Source organism: Fringilla coelebs (assembly GCF_963513975.1).
Source record: "Fringilla coelebs genome assembly, chromosome: 1".
NCBI classification, from domain to species: Eukaryota; Metazoa; Chordata; class Aves; order Passeriformes; family Fringillidae; genus Fringilla; species Fringilla coelebs.
The window spans coordinates 136,277,188-136,297,790 of NC_140028.1; the positions used below are offsets into that span (position 1 = coordinate 136,277,188).

The following is a 20,603-nucleotide window of genomic DNA, read 5'->3' on the forward strand; positions in this document are numbered from 1 at the left end:
TGAGTAGGGTTGCTCAGTCCTTTGGTTTGGCCTTGTCATCAAGACTGGATCCTACACATGACCAGCTGAAGGGGGCTCAGAAGGGAATTAGGTGTTTGGAAACAGCATGAGTTGGGAGGGCTCAGATACACGCTAGATTAGACAAGGATTTTGTGACTTACAGGTAAATAGTCTTAAAGCTTTAGTCCTTAGACCCCTTGGCAAGGAATGATTACTGGGTTGCTAGTCTGGTTTTCTCTTATATATTGCAGACAGTGCTTTGTATGTCCTGTGTGAGATTGACTCGAGGCTGATGAGAAGGGCAGTGAGGCAAAAACCAGGCAAAAGTAAACCTAAGCATTTTCTTGGAATACCTGGAAACTTCATCAGTGTCAGGATCATTGGTTGTAAAAGTAATCTTGAGGAGTCAAATGCATTGGGAAATGCAAACCATAGTCATAGCATACACACACATGAATTCTGACCTATTCTGAATGTGTTGTGCTGGTTCACATGGGCAGATCCACCCCAAAGGCTGAGTGCATTCTTGGGTGTCCTGCAGTCTTGGTGCTTTTGGTGGAATACAGTTGTGCTAGGAATTTCTGACAGGAGAGCATTCCCTATGCTGCTACCATGGCTGGCTGCCATTCCAGCAGCAGGGCTTCATCTCTGACAGCATTTGCCCACTGAGAGGTTGTTACAAAGAGGTTTGGGTCTACTTTGTGGTGGGTACAAAGTTTGGACAAGAAATAATTTTTCATAGAGGAATCTTAATATTTCTTCAACTTCTTTTTTCTATTAAATTTATATTGATGCAGTTTTTCCTGTATGATCAAAGCATTTTTGATCATTTTCACTGAAAGAAATGTTTAAACCTGTTACATGTATATCAGACAGGGATACTTTGCATAGCATATGCTGGTACTTGTGCATACTGTGATGAAATTAATACAAGAAATATAAAAAAGATAACTCTTAAGATATTAAACTATTAGAGAGTGTCCAAAGGAGGGCAATGAGGATGGTGAAGGGTCTTTCAGGGAAGGTGTGTGAGGAGTGACTGAGGTCACTTGGTTTGTGACCTGAAAAAGAGGAGGCTGAGGGGAGACCTCGCTGCAATTACAGCTTCCTCGAGAGGGGAGGAAGAGGGGCAGGCACTGATCTCTTCACTCTTGTGACCAGTGACAGGACCTGAGGGAATGGCCTGAAGTCAGGTCAGGTCAGGTTTAGGTTGGATGTTAATAAAAGGTTCTTCACCCAGAGGTGGTTGGGCACTAGAGCAGCTCCCCGAGGAAGTGGTCACAGCACCAGCCTGGCAGGGTTCCAGAGGCATTTGGACAATGCTCTCAGGCACAGGGTGTGATTCTTGGAGCTGTCCTGTGCAGGGCCAGGAGCTGGACTCAATGATCCTTGTGGGTCTCTTCCAACTCAGCATATTCTGTGGTTCTGTGATAATGTGACTTTTAGGAAGAAAGGTGAAAGAAGTTGGCATAAGGAAGTCCTTTACACTTTTCCTTCAAGCATGGTATGTTGTTTAAACTTTGATCATCCTTTTAAATTTTGGAATTTTTTAGACAAAATAATTTGTTCTGAGTAATTACGGTTTTTAAAACATGGATCTATGATTTAACCTCCAGATCTCTCCTTCTATGTCAATCCAAGTGTATAAATTGTCACATTAGTCAAGGTCAAAAAAGATTGTATATATTCCAGCAGTATGTTGTTGAATGTATAAATCTTGCTTAATTTGCTAACAACCTAATCCCCAGCACATACTGGAGTGCTATATACAGAGCAAGTATTCTTAATATTCAACTATCTCTCTTAAATTCTTAACCTGGCATCACCAGCATGCAGAACGCTGAAATGTGAGGTTTTTTAAAAATATGACAGGGCTTGCTGGCCCCTAGAGTCAGCTCATCATTTTTTCTGCCTTTATTGATGGCATTGCCTTGAAATCTGTAGAGAACTGATCTATAAAAGTCTGTGTGATGGGTTATTTAGTCAGCTATTTATATCCATATTTATTAAACTTGTATCTACTTTCCAAGCCTTAAGGCATTTTTACATCTTTGAAATCATAATCAAGATAAGTTACTGCCATAGTGGCAGGCACTCTCTGTTCAAGTAATCACCAATTGTTGCTACAAGAAGGCAAAATGCTGTCATAACAAGTATTTTAAAACCCTAAGGAACAGTTTTATTAACCATTAATTCAATGTAAGGCTCTGTTAGAGTATCATATGCTCAGTTGTTTGAAGACCCAGGAATTTTGAAAGATAGCTGAATCAGAAACATACTCTAAACGCTTAGCATGTAAGTCTCAAGTAAGAATAATAAGTTAATTATTTGCCAATTTCAGATAAAGAAAGAATACATAAAAACCAAGAATACATAAAAAAATAAAGACTAAGAATACAAAAAAAAAATTCTGTTTTAGCTGCTCTTCATGTAACTTTTCTGGAACCAAAACACATTCCAAGTTACTAGATTTGCAGGACAAGAAACTTGATCTATCTTGATCCTAAGCTGAGATGTCTTTATATGGGCTGTAATTACTGCTGTTGGTTGTGGGATTAACAAATAATAAGGAGCACTACTTTTCTCAGACAGGATGTTTTGTCTGCTTAGGAAAAGGGGCATCAGTGCTCACTACATTTGAAAAGGAAACCTATAGTATATTATATTTTTCACAAGTGTTTGTGAACTGGGCTAACCTGGTAACATCAGGTTAAAGCCTTTCATATCAAATGATGTAGTTATGAAAGGCATTCATTTCTGGTTTGACTCTCCAGTGTGCATAGCAGACACCAGATGTGATCAAGAACTTGCAGATGTGAAATTGAGAACTAATTATATTTGATACCATAATTAGTATGTGTTACTGTTAATAGTTGTAATAATAATAATAATGGATCAGATTAAACAAGGAAGTTGACAGAATGAATTCTTGAGACAACAGTAAAGGAGAGAAAAATTCTCAGTTACATTCAACAAATGCAAGAAGTTTGGGACCTTGATCTAACTTCAAGTAATATTTAGTCTTAAATCATTGAGAAATAGGTTAGAGAACAGAAAGAAGTTGAAAAAAGTTGAAAGCATTCAATGTGCAAGAGAGAAAACTATATTGAGCACAGAGAAGTCCCTGCTGCTAAACACTGAGTGCTCTATTGGTCTGGGGAGCACAGCAGACATTCTTGGGATTTTGAGTTATCTTGAGTTATCTAAGCAAGCTCAAAGAAATGTTCATTTTTTGCCCTCCATCCATATCTTTCCCAAAGTAGATGACATTTTGTAGCATGATACACTGAATCTGCTGGGTTTATTTCCTCAGACTGTTTAAAGTAATGCATTTTTCTCAGACACGTCACAAGCAATCCTGTCACAATCTGCTTGAATGGATTTGTTTTAAATCATAAATACTTGTGTTATATATAGCAAATGTTCAAGAGCCTTGAAGAAAAAGGAGGTCATGGCCTTCTGAGTACTCACAGCTCCAGAACTAAATATGAGTCTTGAAAAGTTTGTTTTGGGCGGTTTCACATATGGGGTCTCACCACTTGGTTGGTTTATCTCATTGCTGTCTCTCTATCTTAGCAGCCTGACTTCTCTTTTTAAAAATTGCTGTGTTTCTCCCTGGCCCCCTGGAGTCCAGTTATTTTTGGTTTCTCTTTGCCATCTCATTCTTAGTTCTGGTGACAACTGTTCATTTTGCTCTTAAATATTTTGCCCTTCTGCTTTTATGCTGTGTTTATTGTACAGTTCTTTATTCAACACCACAAGCATCTTGGTAGGGAGAGTGGAGAAGGAAGTGAAGTTCATATAAATAAATAATTGTAGTTAAATGGAGAGGTCTGCCTAGCAACGAAATGCAGTGGAATATGTCTCTCCTGCTAGAAGGTGGGCCTTTTCTTTGATAAATCAGTGAAATGCTTGGAGGCCTCCCCCTGTGCTCAGGAAGGAGTGGAACATTTGAAGAAAGCCTCCTTCTGCTGTTTTGTTATCTGTTAATGAATGCATCTTGTGGACCGTGCAAGTGAGCTGTGCCAGCAATGCAAATAAGCAATCTTCTTTGGGAAGGCTGCTATTTCTAATGCCTTATTTTTGCAGCTGCAGCTACAGGAGGGAACCAGCAGGTTGGTTATAGGTATTTTGGTTGGTGTCTCTCAAAGGAGGAGACCAAAGATGCTTGAATAGTTTAGCCATTAGTAGGGAACATGTTTCCTCATACACCTTCAATTTTAATTATGGCAAGTCTTTTAAGCTTACTCCACTTGCCATTGGGTAAGCATTGCAATCACAGGTTGCAGTGCTCAGCTTTGGTGCCCTGAGGTCAAGTGAGGTCCTCTTTACATGAGAGGACTGTGTGCTCAGTCAGGGGCACAGACAGCAGCACGCCTGCTTTGCTTGCTTAGGATTGTCCTGGAGAGAGAAGGATTTGTGCTTCTCATCTGCCTAGTTTTTCTGCATGGGGAAACCTCTTCCTTCACCAGGGCTGCAGACTTGAACTCTTTCTTCAAGTACACCATGCAATCTTCACTTCCTTACCAAGTACAGGTGGTAAAACCCCCAGCCTATGGACAGCATTTCTATTCAATATTCCATTTGTTAATGTTTTCCTTCTGGATGTGACACTTGGGTCTCGTTCCCCTCTGTGGCTCAGAAGACCCAAACTTGAAGACACCACCTTGAAGAAAGCTTTACTGATTTGTCTCTAGGATGCCATAGCATGGGAGGTGTTCAGCCTGTTGTGCTGATACTGTTCCATTTCACATTGTTCCATTGAGCAGCAGTAAAAGGGCATAAGCACAAGTATTAATTCAACTACAGAGCGGTAGGAAAGGTGTTGTACCCATTGGTTAGATTACATCTTGGTTAAAATGGGGTGATCTGGCTTTGTAACTGCTTCAGGGAATGGTTAAGTTATTTTTAGGTATGAGCAGAAAGTGGCATATGGGCCTCAACTGTTGTCACGAGAAAACAGCTTGAATTTGGTTGTTCTCCAGGTTAAATCATTCACTGTCAAGAGCTTTCCTCAGAAACTTGCTAATTGTTGCACTGCAGACAGGTGTGTTGTTTTGTCTAATCCCACTAAATTTTCAAAATAATAAAAAAATTGCTCCTCTGAGTTTTGCTTCTTTATTCAAAATTAATTTCTTTGTAGTTAATGTACATGTTTGAAATAAATGGCAGTTACAATCGCATTAAACTAACCCTAAATTACAGAGGGAGCATAATGCAGCAAAACAAACTAGGAGTCCTAGGGTTGTTCTGAGTGTCTGAGCTCAAATCTTTAGGTCCTGAAAAGATTTGATATCATGTGAGGAAAATTTATCAGGTTTTTAATGATAACTGAAAAAGACATTAAATATCAAAGATATGCTTTTCTAATGCAACCTTTTATCTCAGATGTTTTTGTGGTGTCTCTTTCTTTTTGAAAAATAAATTGCCCATGTCAAACAATTAAGAATTCATCAATAAGTGCATTTGGAAATGCAGTTTTCTGGAAAACACGAATGTATGCAAAGGCTAGAAAATACACTATGAAGATGCAGTATTCGGAGATGTGCATGTCATTCCTAAGTGATTTTACTGTTGCTGATTGTTCAGGTCATGAGCAGCCATACATATCATGGAGATGTCATGAAGCTTTGTTTCCAAGAGGAGGAGAATTTACTGTCTTAGTTTCTCCCACTTGCTAATTTCACATTGTGCAATCTGATTCCTCTGTTTCCTGCATCATTGTACTTCAGACTTCTGATCAACTGTGCAGTGGCCTCCTCAGACTCCTTAAAGTTTTTTGAGTCTACACTCTGCTTCCTGAAAATCTGCTTCAAGACTCATTTCTCCTACTTTCCACTTCCATGCAGTGTTTCCAAGAGGAGATCTCTGTTCTGAGTTGTTCTATTTAGTTGGTTGCCGCCTACACGTGTTGAAGCTTTTGAAGACTGCTCTTTCAGAGTCGAGTATGTTGTTCTCAAACTCTTAAAGAAATATTCTTCTGTCTGTAATGAATAGTTCTTCTCAGGTTCCTCTCAGTCCATCCAGCTGTGGTGCTGATACGTTGCTTCAGATTGCTCTATCACGGCTTGTATGCCTAATCTTGAGATCAGTGGTTTCCATTTTAGGACTTTTTAATTTTTCTTCTGTAATGGAAATGTCACCTGTCCATTAAGAACATGGCCCTCAATGTGCTAATGTCTCTGTTACTTTCTATACCATCTTATTTCTGTGTTTCTTCATTTTTCAAGAGTTGCCTTAAATAAGTCCATGAAATATAACTTTTGTTCTAGATCCATTTCATTCCAAATCAGTTCAGTGTTCTAAAGTTCTTTTCTTCCTTTGAGACACTCAGCTTAAAATAGCAATAAATATTAAATTAGGCTAAATAGTTCTGAAGGCCTTTCCAGCTTGTTCTCTTTTCTAGTATATCAGAGTTGATGGATGGGCTTTACATGGTCTGACAGCTTACTAGGTGCTGCCTGCCTGCCCTCTTGAGAAAGAAGGAGTGCTGAAAAATCTGAGTAAAACTTTGGAGTGGCTATTTGCAGTGCAGGGATTTTTAAATTATTATTATTATTATTATTATTATTATTATTACTTTTTTAAAAATTAATTTTAACTCTGAACATCACATTTAACCATAGGCTCCCTTTAGCCTGTGGAGGGAAGTAGGCACCTCTGGAGGTCAGCACTCAGATTCCTATAGAAGGATGATGTAGTTTGGCCTCTGCCTACAGTGCTTCCCATTGAATACAGAGGGACCTTGGGCTGTCTTGGAATTTAATGATTCACTTTTTTTCCCTGGCTCAGGTGTAGAACATCTTCTCCAGATTCCTAGTCTTGATAGAAATACCTGGATTATAATATCAAACCACCCTAGCTGAATGTGGTGAGGAGAGTGGATCTAGAGAGTAAGGCTTTGAGAAAGAGTGTTTTATGGCTCATGGAGATGCCCTATGAATTGTTCTGCAATAAAGTGTATTTCAGGGCTGCTTAGGGTTGCAGGATACTGATACTGATCTGTGTTGCTTTTCATAAAGTAAAAAACATTGGGACAAATTATGCTACTTTGGAATCCGTGCACTTTAAAATCAATGTGCAGGAAAAGTAACTAACTTTTGAAAGGGAATAATGATTTTACAGGCAAAAAGGAAATGCACAACAAATGCACCAAATCTATTTCTGTATTTAAGTGTATATGTATTCAAATATTTATACAAGCATGTGATTAATTTTAGGATGTTTTTTAAATATCACCTGGGTGGCATATGGGACTGAAAAAAAATGACAGAAGAACCTGATAATCTTGAATATAGAAATTTATTTTGCTAAATTTGTTTTAATTTCTCGCTTATAATAATTTTTCAATATCTTCTCAACACTGTATGAATACTTTTTGTGCATAGATTTCTCTTAAACATTTTTTTCTCTTTTGACTAGACCAAAAAAGTATGAGCACTCTGGCCCTCTTAGCCAAGCAAACTGTCCAAACAATTCTTTTGGAAGGTAAAATTGTTCATATCCATGTGATTTAAGAACTATGAGAATGTCTTCCTTCTGGGAAGAAACATAGTGTTTCATTCCTATTTCCATAGTTTCTACTGCGGAGTGAATTTTGAGTTTGCAGATGTGGCTGGCTTCTTCTGGACTTCATTAATTACCCATAATGAATTAATTATGTTAATAACATAATTTTCTTGATATGATTAGTGTAGATTGAAGATTAATGTAGATCATGGCAGCAGAGTGTGTCACTCATTTTTGCAACTCATCCAATTACCGGTAGCTTCAGTTTACCTAAAGCAGATTTATCAGACAGACATCCGGTCTTTGTTAGGGAACATTAGGAGCTGGAGTGTTCCCAGCACTTCTTCTGGAGGCTGGTCACGCTGTGGTCTCTGGCTTGTGCCCACTGCTGTTGTTGCTTCAGGTGCATAAGCTGAAAATGAAAAGTCAATAGTTCCAGCAGAGATGTCTGCAGTAAACTAATCAGCACCGGCTGGATTGAGATGTCCGGCTGGTATTTTAGTGGAGAGAGTTTTTCTAAATTTCTTGTTGTCAAAATAAATGCCAACAAAAATTATCCTGAGGAGGATAGCAGACAGTTCTGTCCTGCTCTTTGCTGCGGTTTAGCAGGGTATTTCAAAGTCCTGGTCCGTCCCCATTACCTTTTCCAAAAAACCATCTTAATAGTTGATGTCAGTAAAATTCCTGCCTTGACTCATGAACCTGCCAACATGTAGTTCAGAGAGATCATGTGCAGCAAGGGAGGAGGTATTTCTGAAGAACCTTAACCATCAGATAGCTTTTTTCCCCCAAAGTTTGTGTTAAATGCTTCTCTGGCTTTGTTAGGTTAAGACAAGGAGGTAAGTATGTTTGGAACTCTAAATACTGCATGTTTACTTTTCCCCAGGTTGGAGTCACTATTTGGAAACACTCAAATAACACCCCCACACACACCTTACACTGTATATTTGTAGGGATTTCAGCTCTAGTGTAACAAGATATAAAAGTCTTTGTGAGTCTCTTTTATGACCTGTGTCTTGCATTAAGTACACTTGACAAATTGCTCTGAATAATTTAATCTATTTATGTCTTGATTTAGCTGCAGCTCTTGCAAGATTTATTTTAATATAGACTACTTTACCATTATGTTTTTAAAGGATTCCTTTTTCCTAAAATCACAAATGTGGTCTTAAAATTAATTGTTAGATATTCCTTGGTTTTAGTAAAATGATGAAAATACATGTCCTTAAAACTATTATTAAATGTGTCAGTGGTTTGGCAAATGAATGGGCTGAGGAGATGTCAGGCTTTGTTCATTAGACATGGGTCAGTTTGTTAAAATGTTTCTCTTTCTTCTTCTTTGGTTGCCGTGTTTCTTTTAAGAAAAGAGGACCCAGTGCACCCAGTAAGTAAGTTTAGGGGTTTTTTTCACATATGAAGTAGGTAAACTAGGGCATTCAGTTGACTGTTGTGGTTTACCCAAGTGGTGTGTCACATGGAAGAAAATGTATCTGAACAAATGAAAGAAGCAATTGGATTATAAAAGTTAACTGGCAGAAGAAGCAAATATTTTAGAAGATATTTTCACTTTGCAACTTCCCTTGAATTTCCACTTTTAAATTTTGCATCAGCATGAACAATTTTTGGTGTGCCTACATATTGCTGAGATAAAACATCCTGATGAAATTATTTCTATTAATTTTGAATTATGTTTTTTGAATGTAATGCAAACTATGAAAATAGAAGCTTTGAATGATTAAGGAGCTCAGCTTCTCCTCTGTATTTCATTTGTACTTCTCTTCTCAGCTTTAGTGTGCATGAGGCTGGAGCCCTGAATGCCCCATTAGCTCATCTCTGCTTTTACTTGTTGCTGGCAGATCACATTTAATAACCTTCACTTAAAACCTGAACATTTGCTTGATCAGGAAACCCACATTTTCATGTATCTTTCAGTATTTAACTGGAAAGTAATTGAAGACCTTATCATATAAGTTTAAAAACATTGAGTGAAGGAGTGCAGAGCATCAGTGCTCTTAGCATACACTGCTCTTGGCACTCTTTCTGAAGACAGATATTTTTTAAATATTTGGGTAGTTGATTTTCAGTGAAGTCAACAGCTCTGACTCTCTTACTAGCCCCTAAGCATCCTTAAAGTCAGATCAATTACTCTGCATTAATTTTGTACTTTCAGGCTGTGCTTGGTGACCTACATGGGTCAGGAAAAGCATTTTGCTCTGTACACAGCTAGGTAGATTCTGGTAAACTTTAAATTTTCAAACACAGCAGTTATTGTTGTTTTTGAAGAATCTTGTTCAATCTTCCTTAAACACATTTTAAACTTTCTGAGGCAGTGTCTTGATTTCAGTGGAAACTTCAGACATCCAGCCAAGTCCACATCTGGCCAGTTCAAATGTCTGAATTGCTGAGATGAGCCAACTCTCAAGTCCTCAGGGGCTGACTTCTGAGGCTGGTCAGGCTGCTTTTAGGGTAACTGTATTAAAGACTGTGAGGTTGTCAGCAAACATATATGTGAGGGATAGACATCTAGCAAAGACAGAGAAATAGCTGGCACATCAAAGCAGACAGGTAAGAAGGTCACTTGGGGCAACCAAGCTCATTACTTTTTGGACTCCCTGAAAAGTATTTATTTGCTTCTTTTGGTTTATGGTACTGGTGAGTTAGAAGTACACTTGAGTGAGAACAGGGTGTGCAATTCAGACTTTATTTTCTCTTCCGCCTTACATGGGACATGATTAAAACTAATAGATTTTTTTTCAGCCTGGATTTTTCAGTGTTAGGTAATTTGTTCATTGTGCTACACTTAGGCATGGTCTCGGTGGAACTTCTGAGCCTCAGACCTTATCCCCGTCTTGTAATGCTTCTACAGAAGCATCCAGTGGTCAAGAAGACATCTTTCTTGGACAAACATTTGCCCCTAAGGTACTGGGCTTTCCACCTCCAGCACCTCAGTGCCTACAGCCCCTTAGACTGGGAGACCTCATACTTCCCAAATGATCGTATTTTACCTGTTCATCACCACTCCCTGGGCCAGTACCATTGAAATCTCTTCTTGTTTTTGAGAAGTTTGCAGCTGAAGTTAAATAGTTTATTCTATTACAAAGCATGATCTTGTTGAAAAGCTAAGCATGATCTCTGTGTTTGGCAATAGATGCAGAGAACATACATGATGATCCAGTGTTTCAAGGTGATTTCTGTTTCTCCTCAGTTCCTCAGAGGGTTCCCACAGCAGTCTGGGGTAGAGGTCTAGTCCTCTTGGTAATTCTTGCTTTTATGCTTTGTTTTTCCCCAAAGAGGGTGTAGACCTGGTTTGCTGTCTTTCTTTTTATCTCTTTTCTCCTGTTGGCTGTGAATTGACACTTGGAGTACCCTTCAACCCTTAGCATTTATAACCAGTTCAACCAGGGCATCAGTTGATGTCTCTCATAAGCTAAGGAACTGTTTTGTGACACAGTCCTGGATTCTCTACTGTAAATTCCTCTTCTCTACTGTATGGGCCTTGTTGGGCATAAAAAGTCATTTGTTTTGATCAAATCTGAATACAGAGTGCAAGCATGTTGCTTTTTAAAGCCATTGTGGATTACATGTTGATTTTTTATTATTTGATTTTAGAATACTATTCATTAGCCAAAGGAAATAAGAACAGTGAAGCTGAATCATTAGTAAGGCTTAAGCAAAGGCTAGAATTAATGGTGAAAAAGTGCATTTTCAGGCCATGTGTTCAAGTCATTTATAAATAAATATTTCCAGAGCTGGTAGGATCTGTGGCATATCACTTTTTCCGTTTAAATTGGAGGAGATATGTGACAGCATCTTGGAAATCACATGGATGTTTATATTCCTGAAAATAACCTATTCAGGGTGTCTTGTCAATAAGTAATTGAGATCTCCCTTATGAACACAGGAAGGAAAAAAAAGAGGGAAAATAATTGAAGATATATCTGTAAAAAGACATTCTAAGTACGCAGTCTTTTGTCAAACCAGAATGATCTTGAAGGTTCTGTTTGCTTAATCTCCTGTCAAATCTCTCAGGGGGACTAAATAAGCTCCACTGCAAAATATGTATTCTGTAAAGATCATTAGAGATCTGTTGTTACTGCCTGATGGAGATGAATCCAGAGTGTAATAACACCTAGTGATAGCAGAGCATTCTGATGAATGAAGTTCTAGAGTCTGCCCTTTATTTTATACTGGTGCTGGTGGTTATGTGCTTATGCTGGGTCATGGTCTTCCAGAAGACTTCACAGGCAAGACATGTCTTTGCTGAAACACAGACATGTATGTATTAATAGATATTATATGATGGGCAATGAAAGAAACAGCAATATCTACAGTTGAAAATATAGTGGGAGGGAAATGAGGATTTCAGTAGGCAGAATTGGACTTTGTGTGGGTGATAAGGAAAAATTTGTGTTTTTTTATGAAGAAACCCAGAAGATCTTACTTAAATGGCTGCAAGGTTTTTGCTTGTGACATACATCTTATCTGAAATGCATTGCTCCCAGAAACAAAGTGCTTCCAATGCTGTGTACTGGGAGGTTGATTCAGTTCCAATTCAGAGGCAAGAATAAAACCTGCTGAGTAGTTACTGTGGTTTTGTGCAGCAAATGTGTGCTTTACAGAGGCATTTGAGCTAATGATCCAGCACAGCTCTGCTTTAGAATGGTGAGATTTGCAAGGATGGCGGGGTTTGATGGTACTGTGTGCTCACAGGCCTATTACAGTAAGATGTAATATCTTAGAAAGCACACGTGGTTTAAAAAAATGGGATGGAAATGGAAGGCAATCTTCTTACATAATTAGGCTAAGTAAATATTCACTGTTATCATACCTCTAAGATGTTGTGTGTAGCTGCACTGGAAGCGTTTGTGGGTAGCCCAGGGCTGGGTAAGGAGCTGTGCCTTCGCTAATATTGGAGCCGATGATCTGAGCTGTGACTCATGTTTCGAGCAGTGGTGCCCACAGTGTGCACAGGCTCATGAATGCCTTCATTCATCCCATCTGTTGGGATGGCACTGTGCCACAGAGAAGGGATCGGGCCCTTTCCTAGGAAGTGTAGCGCCAGACTGTTGAGAGTTTGGATGGCAAGCTTATCTAACATTGCAAACAGCATCTCTGCTGCAGGAAATCCCTTCTCAGTGTTAGGACTGAGGCATTAATAGGTGACTTGATGTACCCTGGAGGACATTTGATGTGTTGGAAGAAACTACTGAAACATGGCAGAAGGAGGAAGGCTGCCCATCCCTCAGCACGGCAGGACACCGAGAGGAAGTGTCTGATGGCTTGTGGCATAGCAGAACTGCCTAGAGACAGCCCTAGACAGCTGCTGCAGTCAGGCAAGGACAGATGGTGTTGGGCAGTGGAACAGATCATATGGATCTCCTCACAGTATCTCCTAGATGCTTGTTAATGGAATTAGCCCAAAAGGCATTATCGTGAATAGCTGTGTCTTGTCCTGCATTGAACTGTGCAGAGTACTTGCAGAAAACTCTGAAGTTCAATTTAAAAAAGTAGGTAGTTTTCCTGTAAAGTTCTTTGGTTTAAGTGAGCATGATTTCAAGATGAATTTGGTTATTTGTAAATGAGAAAAAAATATTAGTTTTGCCTCACTTTTGTCTAAAGTGGGTGACTTGCACCTCACATCCATCAGCCAATGATGCTGGTACTCAAATTCTAAGCTCTGAATTTAATTGCCATCCATATAACATGGATAACACCTCTGTCCACAGCACTAGGAACTAGATGGTCTTTAAAGGTCCATTCCAACCTAAACCTTAGCATGATTCTACAACCAAGGGCAAAAAAAAGAAGAGTTCAAAAATTTTGAACACTTAGGGGTTTTTGGAGTTAAGGTCCTGCTCAATCATTTCCTGTTTAGTTTTAGGATTTTTAGCACTGGCAATACATGTATTTTTTTTAAGCTCTTTGTCTTCTGGTCTGATGAGACATTATGATGTTGCCCATTTCCTCTCAACATGAAGTATAGCAATTTGATGGTTGTAGAGGAAGATGAGTTTTTGATCTCTTCGTGTGACTTCTATGGCTTAAGAATTGAAGTAAAAAGTACTTGTGTTAAATACATTACAAAATTGTTACAGCTGGCTATAAAGTGCTTGGCTTAGTTCTCCTAATACAGATTATTAATTGACATATAGTGAAGCAAATTGCCTAAAATAAATGCTGTAGTGCCTTTCTAGCCAATGGAGATGTGTACTTGAAGCCTTTAGGCCAAGCTCCTGACCAAGTAGCTGAGGCTGAACTTTCTCAAGGTACTTGTTTTTATCCCTGGGTTTTCTGTGGAACTTGCATTAGTAGACCTGATTTGCTAGACCCCCTAAAGCAGTGTAGGAAGAAATTATATGTTTGATTTAGGCAGACTGCATCCCAGTCACTGCACCTTGGGGAAGTGCACTGTATTGAAGTGTTTTTGCCTGGATCTAGTGCCAGAGTGAAGGGCAGAGTTAACCATCTTTTAATGTGCACAGTGAAGTTAACCTGAAAGACAAAAGAGCATTTTGCAATGCACAGTTTTGCTCACTATCAATATTATAGGACTGTAATAAAGGTTTGGTTGGGTTTTTTTAAGAATCTTTTTAGATGCTGTTTATCTTATTCTTAAGAAGCAATGGCACTGAGCCTACAAATTTAATTCCCTTTTTTATTTTTGTGTGGACTAACTCTGTTATGTTTTTGAATGTTCAATTGTTCTGTGTTAGTTCTCTTTGCACTTTTACTTCCCGACCTGTCCCAATAAGGAAAATTTGCTGTAATGTGTGAAGTGCTTCTATTGACCTCAGCTGTTGTCTTTAGAGAGTGTGTGTGTCTGTTCATCATGTCAGATGAATAACTGAGCTGGCTGATCGCTGTGTCAGCAGGCTAAGTCCCTCTTCCGTGTCCGTAATTCCCCAGCTCTAAACACACTTGACAGTTAGCTGGTGACCTTAGGAAGTCTTTTCATCTCTGACTCCACAAGTGGTAGCGTGACTACTGCAACAATGTTTTGGCAAGGATAGTAATAGCTTAAACCACGCTGAGTTTAAAAAGCAAACATCTGAACGCATTTGTCCAAACGACAAAGACGAGTCGCAGTTCAGGAAGCCTCACGCACAGCTGCAGTAACTGGGGCATGAGCAGCCACTGTTTGGCTTATCTTCTTCTGGTTTCCAAATAATTTTCCCCAGATCACTTTGTTTAAGTAGCAGAAACTGATGTCTACTATTTAAGTGGATGCCAGGTGCTGGCAAAACTGAGGATATCACATTTCTTTATGTACAGTAAAGATGTTTTATTCCATCCATCAGCAAAACCTCCCAGCATTTTTAGGATGATCATGGTCTATTGCATTTTAAATGCAAAAAGAGAAAATCAAATATTGTCAGATTTTTGGTGGGCAGGGTAGTCTTTTAGAACTGAGGGATTCCCTTGTTCTGATGAGAGCAGCCTGGATGTGTGGGTGAATCTGGTGCTCATCCTAAGCTCGTCACTTGCAGCTCAGCAACCTTTTGCTGCACATTTGTCATTTGAAGAAGACTTAGCTCTGGGGATAACAGTAGGGAATGGGGGTTTTGATAAGGTAGGAGAAGCTGATACGAAACAAACCCAAGACTTCTCTGCGTTATGTTCCTCCTTTTTTTGGTTTTGTTTGGTTTTGTTGTTGGGTTTTTTGGTTGGTTGGTTGGTTTGTTAGTTTTTTGTTTAATTTTGGGGTTTTTTTTGGTTTATTTTGTTGGGGTTTTTATTGCTGGATTTTTTTTTTTTTTTGTGCTAGGGAGAGTGAGGGTTGGAGTGCAGCAGTCATACTTTGGACCAGGTTCTTTGCAAGAATTGTATTTCACTTGCATTGAAAAATTGAGCAAAGCTTCCAAGGCAGTGTTTCTGTAGCCCTTTGGCTCCAATCTATTAAAGACTGTTCCTTTTAAAAATTGCACCTCTAAAATTCATGGTGCTTATAAGAGACATAGTTTTGACAAGAGGTTGTAGAGGGAAGTCACCTGAACATCCTGGTGAGCCCTGATGGGAATGACATATGCTTAGAATAGCCTTCTGCAATGCCTAAGAAGAAAGCAAAATGTACATATAGCAATTCTGGCTCTTCAAAGCCTGGGTCCATGACAGACTATGTGCAAGAATAGGAAGAAATGGACACTGGCCTTTGTGAAGGCACTGTTGTGATTCTCCATCATATAAACACGGGAAGATCCAAGAAAGACTCAGGCTTGGATGAAATCTTACTTCTGCAGTGTCCTGCACCACGGGGAGAAGGAACAGTTAAAATGTGTCTATTTCAAATGGGAAAATAAGAACAGTTTTCTCCAACAGAGCCTTGCCTCTGCAGCCTTCACGGTGAGCTGTGATGCCAGCAAACACCAGGCTGCATTTGGAGTGGGGGCTTCTTGGTTGATATCTGGCCAAATGCCTCAGCTGCTCATACAAATGATTCAATGCAAATCAATGAGATTTTCTAGACACATGCAGTTAATGTTTCAACAAGCAGCAGCAATGAAATTGCTGTGTCAGATTGCATGGCAAAGAGAGCTGTTGCCCTTGTTCAGAAAATTCTATGCCTGGAGAGTTTCAGACCTTCCCATTTCAATTATCTGAAAAATTCTGCTTTCAAATCAACTTGGAAATGTTCAGAGTCTCTCTATGCCAGTCTTTTTTTGATGTTGATTTTCTTATTTGGGAGAATTTCATTTTTGCTTGAGATGGAACACAGTGTTTTCTAACCCCTAGCAGACCTCAGGAGACAAGTTACTGCTCTAGACTTCGCTCAGGTTCTGCAACTGTCCTAATCCATATAACTGTATATTAGGATAAGAGGTCATTGCTGCCATTCAGGTCTTTCTGAGAAACTTTTTGCTGGATACTCTGTTTGCCCAAGGATGGTCCTGCATATGTGGATGCATTTTGGTTTTCCAGCTGATTTTCCAAGGAGAAAAGCTGCTGCCTTTCCTACGTGGACGGTTTTTCAGAATCCCAGAAAATGTCTACATTGGAGCATGTCAAATCAAGGGAAAGTTTTTCACCCAAAGGATGGCTGGGCAGTGGAACAGGCTCCCCAGGGCAGTGTTCCCAGCACTAGCTGGACTGAGTTCAAGAAGCATTTGGACAATATTTCAGGCACATGGTGTGTTTCTTGGGGTGTCCTATGCATCAAGTAGTTGGGCTTGATGATCTTTGTGGGTCCCTTATAACTCAGTACATTCTGTGATTCCAATAACAGTGAAAAAAAGGAGATTAAATTTTGCAGCACAGTTTGATTCAGCAAATCATTTTTTTAAAAGGAATAGTTTGATTCTGCTGTATAAAAAAGCATTCCAGTGAAGCACAGCAGCTTCCTTCTCTCTCAGCCCACATCTGCCATTTTTGCCCCCACTCTTCTAAAGAAGTCTATGTCACCCAAAGGATGTAGTCCTGGGCTTTTGGCCAATATCCTGAACTTGAATTCCCACGCAGAAGAGCATTTACTTAGGAAAATAATATGTGGCAGTCAGTAGGCACAATACTATCTCTGCTGCCAGAATGTACTGACTGTAAATGAAGCTGTGACAGATGGCCTGAAATGTTTCAGTGCTTGCTTTCTCTAGACCAGGATTACCTAATTAATTTTTACTATGGTGCATTGGGTTGTTTTACCAGGTTCTGGTGGGACACATGGAATGCATGGGATCTAAGTTTGCTGGACTAAGCAGGGTCTACATGTGGGGTAGGGGCAGTTTTCCAACAAATCCCTGGGACAGCAGGCTCCTGGTGGGACCAGATGAGTGAGAAGGAACCCTCAGGACTCCAGGGACAATGTCTGCTGGAGTGAGAAGAAATGGACTCCTGATTCCAATTGTGACTGAGATTACTGAGCAGCCCTGTTTTAGAGAAGAGTAGTATTTTACTTGATAGTGAAGCTTGTATATGCACTATACCTACAGAAGTAGCTTTCTTTTGCTGCTTATGGAGTGTTGTTCTTGTGCAGGGCCTTGGCAGACAGGGCAAAAGGCAGGTAGGACATTTTTTATTGTGGTTAGAGAAATGCATAGGTGAACAAAAGGGTTATTTTCCTTGAGAAAGTGGTGATGCATAGGGAGATTTGATATAGCTTAGGTGAAATATATGGGGAAGAAAGAGTTACATGTGTTATTAAATATTTCATATTTTGGATAGAAAGAGGCCAGTGCAATCATTTTTAGTTCGGCAGAGAAAAATGAGCAGCTAGCATTTTGCTAGGTTTATTAGGAGTGACTTTGAAGTGTAACCTAGTAAATACAGCCTATCAACCCAGAATTAAACCAGCTGCATATTGCTTGAATTGCTCAAGGAAAAAGTCCTTGTCTGTTCTATCCTCCTCTTGGGGTATATGTTTTCACTCCGTTAAGAAAAGTCAGTGAAATTGCATTTAAAAGTGTTGTCACTTCACAGTCTGTCACAGGGCTTTTGCCAGCTCCCTTCAAAAAGGAATTGGTGCCCAGAACTGTGCCAGCTGGTTGATCTGATCATCCCGACGCTTTACTAGAAAATCTAAATATACGGCAGTACGAGCTGAAATGTGTCTGCTGTCCTGTTTTGCAACTATTCTGCATTTGAATGAAGAACTACTTTCTCATGAAAGCAGTATTGAAGCTCTCTCTATCTTTCTGTTCTATAGGTTGTCATTTTGTATTTTGAGCCAAGTATATTTCGCTGTGTTCTCCTAAGATGGGTTCGTCTTCTGGGCTTTGCTACTGTTTATGGAACTGTGACACTCAAGCTGCACAGGTATTTCACATATTCATTTCCATCTCTGTGGGAGTATGTGCAATCTGTGTGGGTACTTAGATGGAGGAGCTGCAAATATTATCATAAACAAGTGCCATTTCTGATTTCCATGTATTTCTACTCAATTTTCCTGCTCAAATTATATGCTATTAATCTGAGTTGAGAGCTATGAACGCTGACATGATTTGATGAAAAATATATATGCATTAACTGTTAAATTGTGCAAGAACCCCTTTTCACAGGAGGTGAATGTGTTTTCCTTGAATATAAAAAATACAGAAATATTCATAGAATGTTCAAAAGTTTCCCCATGAAGTGTTCATAGAGAGATGCTTTTGGAGTGTTTAGACACAGCAATGGTGAGTAAAGCAGACTACAGTGTGTGTACTTACTGTGTTTTCTTATGGCTCTTATGTCAAGGGCTGTTTTCTTCAGGCAATCATAGCAGGCACAAACATCTGTACCTGTGAGCAAAAATATGAGGCAGATTCTGGGTTCCATGGGGTTGGCAGCTTTGCCTGTTCAGCTGTTTGGTGTTACTTGGCACCTGTGCTGACAGGGTCAGAAACAAGACAGAATTGAATAAGCCAAGAATGCACTAATCATCATCCTTGATCATCACAAAACAAGGAAGGATAGCAGCAGACTGGACTTTATCAACAGGACAGTAGCCTGAAGGCTGAGGGAAGTGGTAATTCTCCTTTACTCAGACCATATCTGCAATGATGTGTCCAGATGTCAGCAAACTTAGATGAGTTCAGTCAAAGGCCATCAAAATGGTCGGGGCTTGGAGCACTGGTCCTGCAAAGAGAGGTTGATAGCAGGGCTTGTTCAGCATGAAGAAAATGTAGCGTTGGAAGGACCTAACATGAGCTGTCCAACACCTACAGGGAGGTGAAGCCAAGTTCTTTACAGTATAGCAGGAGAACAAAAGGCACTGACAAATTGAAATAGGAGATTTCAACTTTATACAATATGAATGAATATCAGGGTCAATGTAACATGAGGAAAGCATTTTCAGTGTCTGTTTGATTAAACAGTGCAGCTTGCTGCTCATGGGGTTATGAATTTCCATGCTTAGAGGTTTTCAAGACCCAATTGGATAAAGCACTGAGCAACCTGGTCTGGATTCTCTGTTAACCCTGCTGTGAGCATTGGCTACCCTTTTGAATAATTCTGTATTTCTTTGTATAACACAAAGAGGGGAAAAAACCTTTTTAGTATGTTAATCTACAATTAGTTTGTCTAGGAGTCTATCTTTTGTTTTCCACCCAGATATCCCGACCAGTCCTTTCCTACATTAGTCATATTGTGGTCTTTTTTGGTTTTGAATATTTCAGTCCCAGAGCGTGCCTTGCAAAAGACTGAGTCGAGTTAGATATAATTTTATTATACACATGCACAGCAGTTATGCTTTTAGGAACAATGTGATGTTAATAGAAATTTGGAGAAAATTTTGGCAGGTCTAATTCAATCCACAGCTCTTACAAGGCTGAGGAATGGCTTACTGCAGGCAGCACAGATACTCCTGACAAGCACCGGTTCCCTCCTGCAGCTAGGCTGTGTCCCGCCTGGGGGAAGAGCCAATTGCCAGAAAGGAACTTGTGATATTTCTGAGTTAAATGGGAAAACCAGTATTGTGTAAAGGTAGCTGTTAATGATCATGAGAAAGTCTAATGCTATAGCTCTCAACAAATGAGATGCTTTGAGAAGCACTGGAGCGTGAAGGTTAACCAAAGCCAGGTAGGAGTCACTGGACACGCCTGGGGTTTTTGTAGCTTTTTAGATTTTCCTGCAGCTCCTCACTTCCTAAGGAGGCCTCAGAGGTTTTGTTAGGGTCAAGCATCAAGGGGAAATCGGAAAAGAAGTCAAAAGCAGATGCTTAAGGAAGAGTAAAAGAACAGAGAAGTCATGTACTGATTCATTCTTTGAACACCTGTCACAGCCAATTCCTACAGTGCCTCATCCTTAATTGCCTCTTTCTTATTCAGTGTGCATTTTTTAAATAATGAGCTGATGTTTGTGGGGGTGGAAGGATAGTGGCATGGAAATGAGCTTAATTTAAGGAATCTAGCTGAAGAGCTATGAACTTAAAATGCAATACTTTCCTTAACAATGAATTTTTCAAAATAATTCTCTCAAGAAATAATAATGTTTCAAATTTAGCCTTTTGGGTTTAAAGGAGCTGATGTTGCACCTTTTAGTATATTTCTGTAACTGAAGACTCTGTGTCCTCTTTCAAGCCCTGTGTTTTATGAACATGTTATCTCATTATTTTTAATATTTTGTGAACTTCTGTCACTTTCATGTCAGGATTAATACAGAATCCTTAATTCTGGACTAAAGCATGA

The 20,603-nt window shown here is 39.5% G+C and overlaps 1 protein-coding gene across 1 annotated transcript in view; it reads left to right on the forward strand.

Moving 5' to 3' along the window:
* Nucleotides 1–20,603, forward strand: part of GPR158 (G protein-coupled receptor 158) — a gene marked incomplete at both ends in the record, with an annotated part of 180,929 nt that overhangs the window by 114,530 nt on the left and 45,796 nt on the right. The window contains one exon of the mRNA XM_084201414.1: nucleotides 18,143–18,252. Coding sequence (XP_084057540.1) covers nucleotides 18,143–18,252 — 110 coding nt within the window. The remainder of the gene's footprint in view (nucleotides 1–18,142; nucleotides 18,253–20,603) is intronic.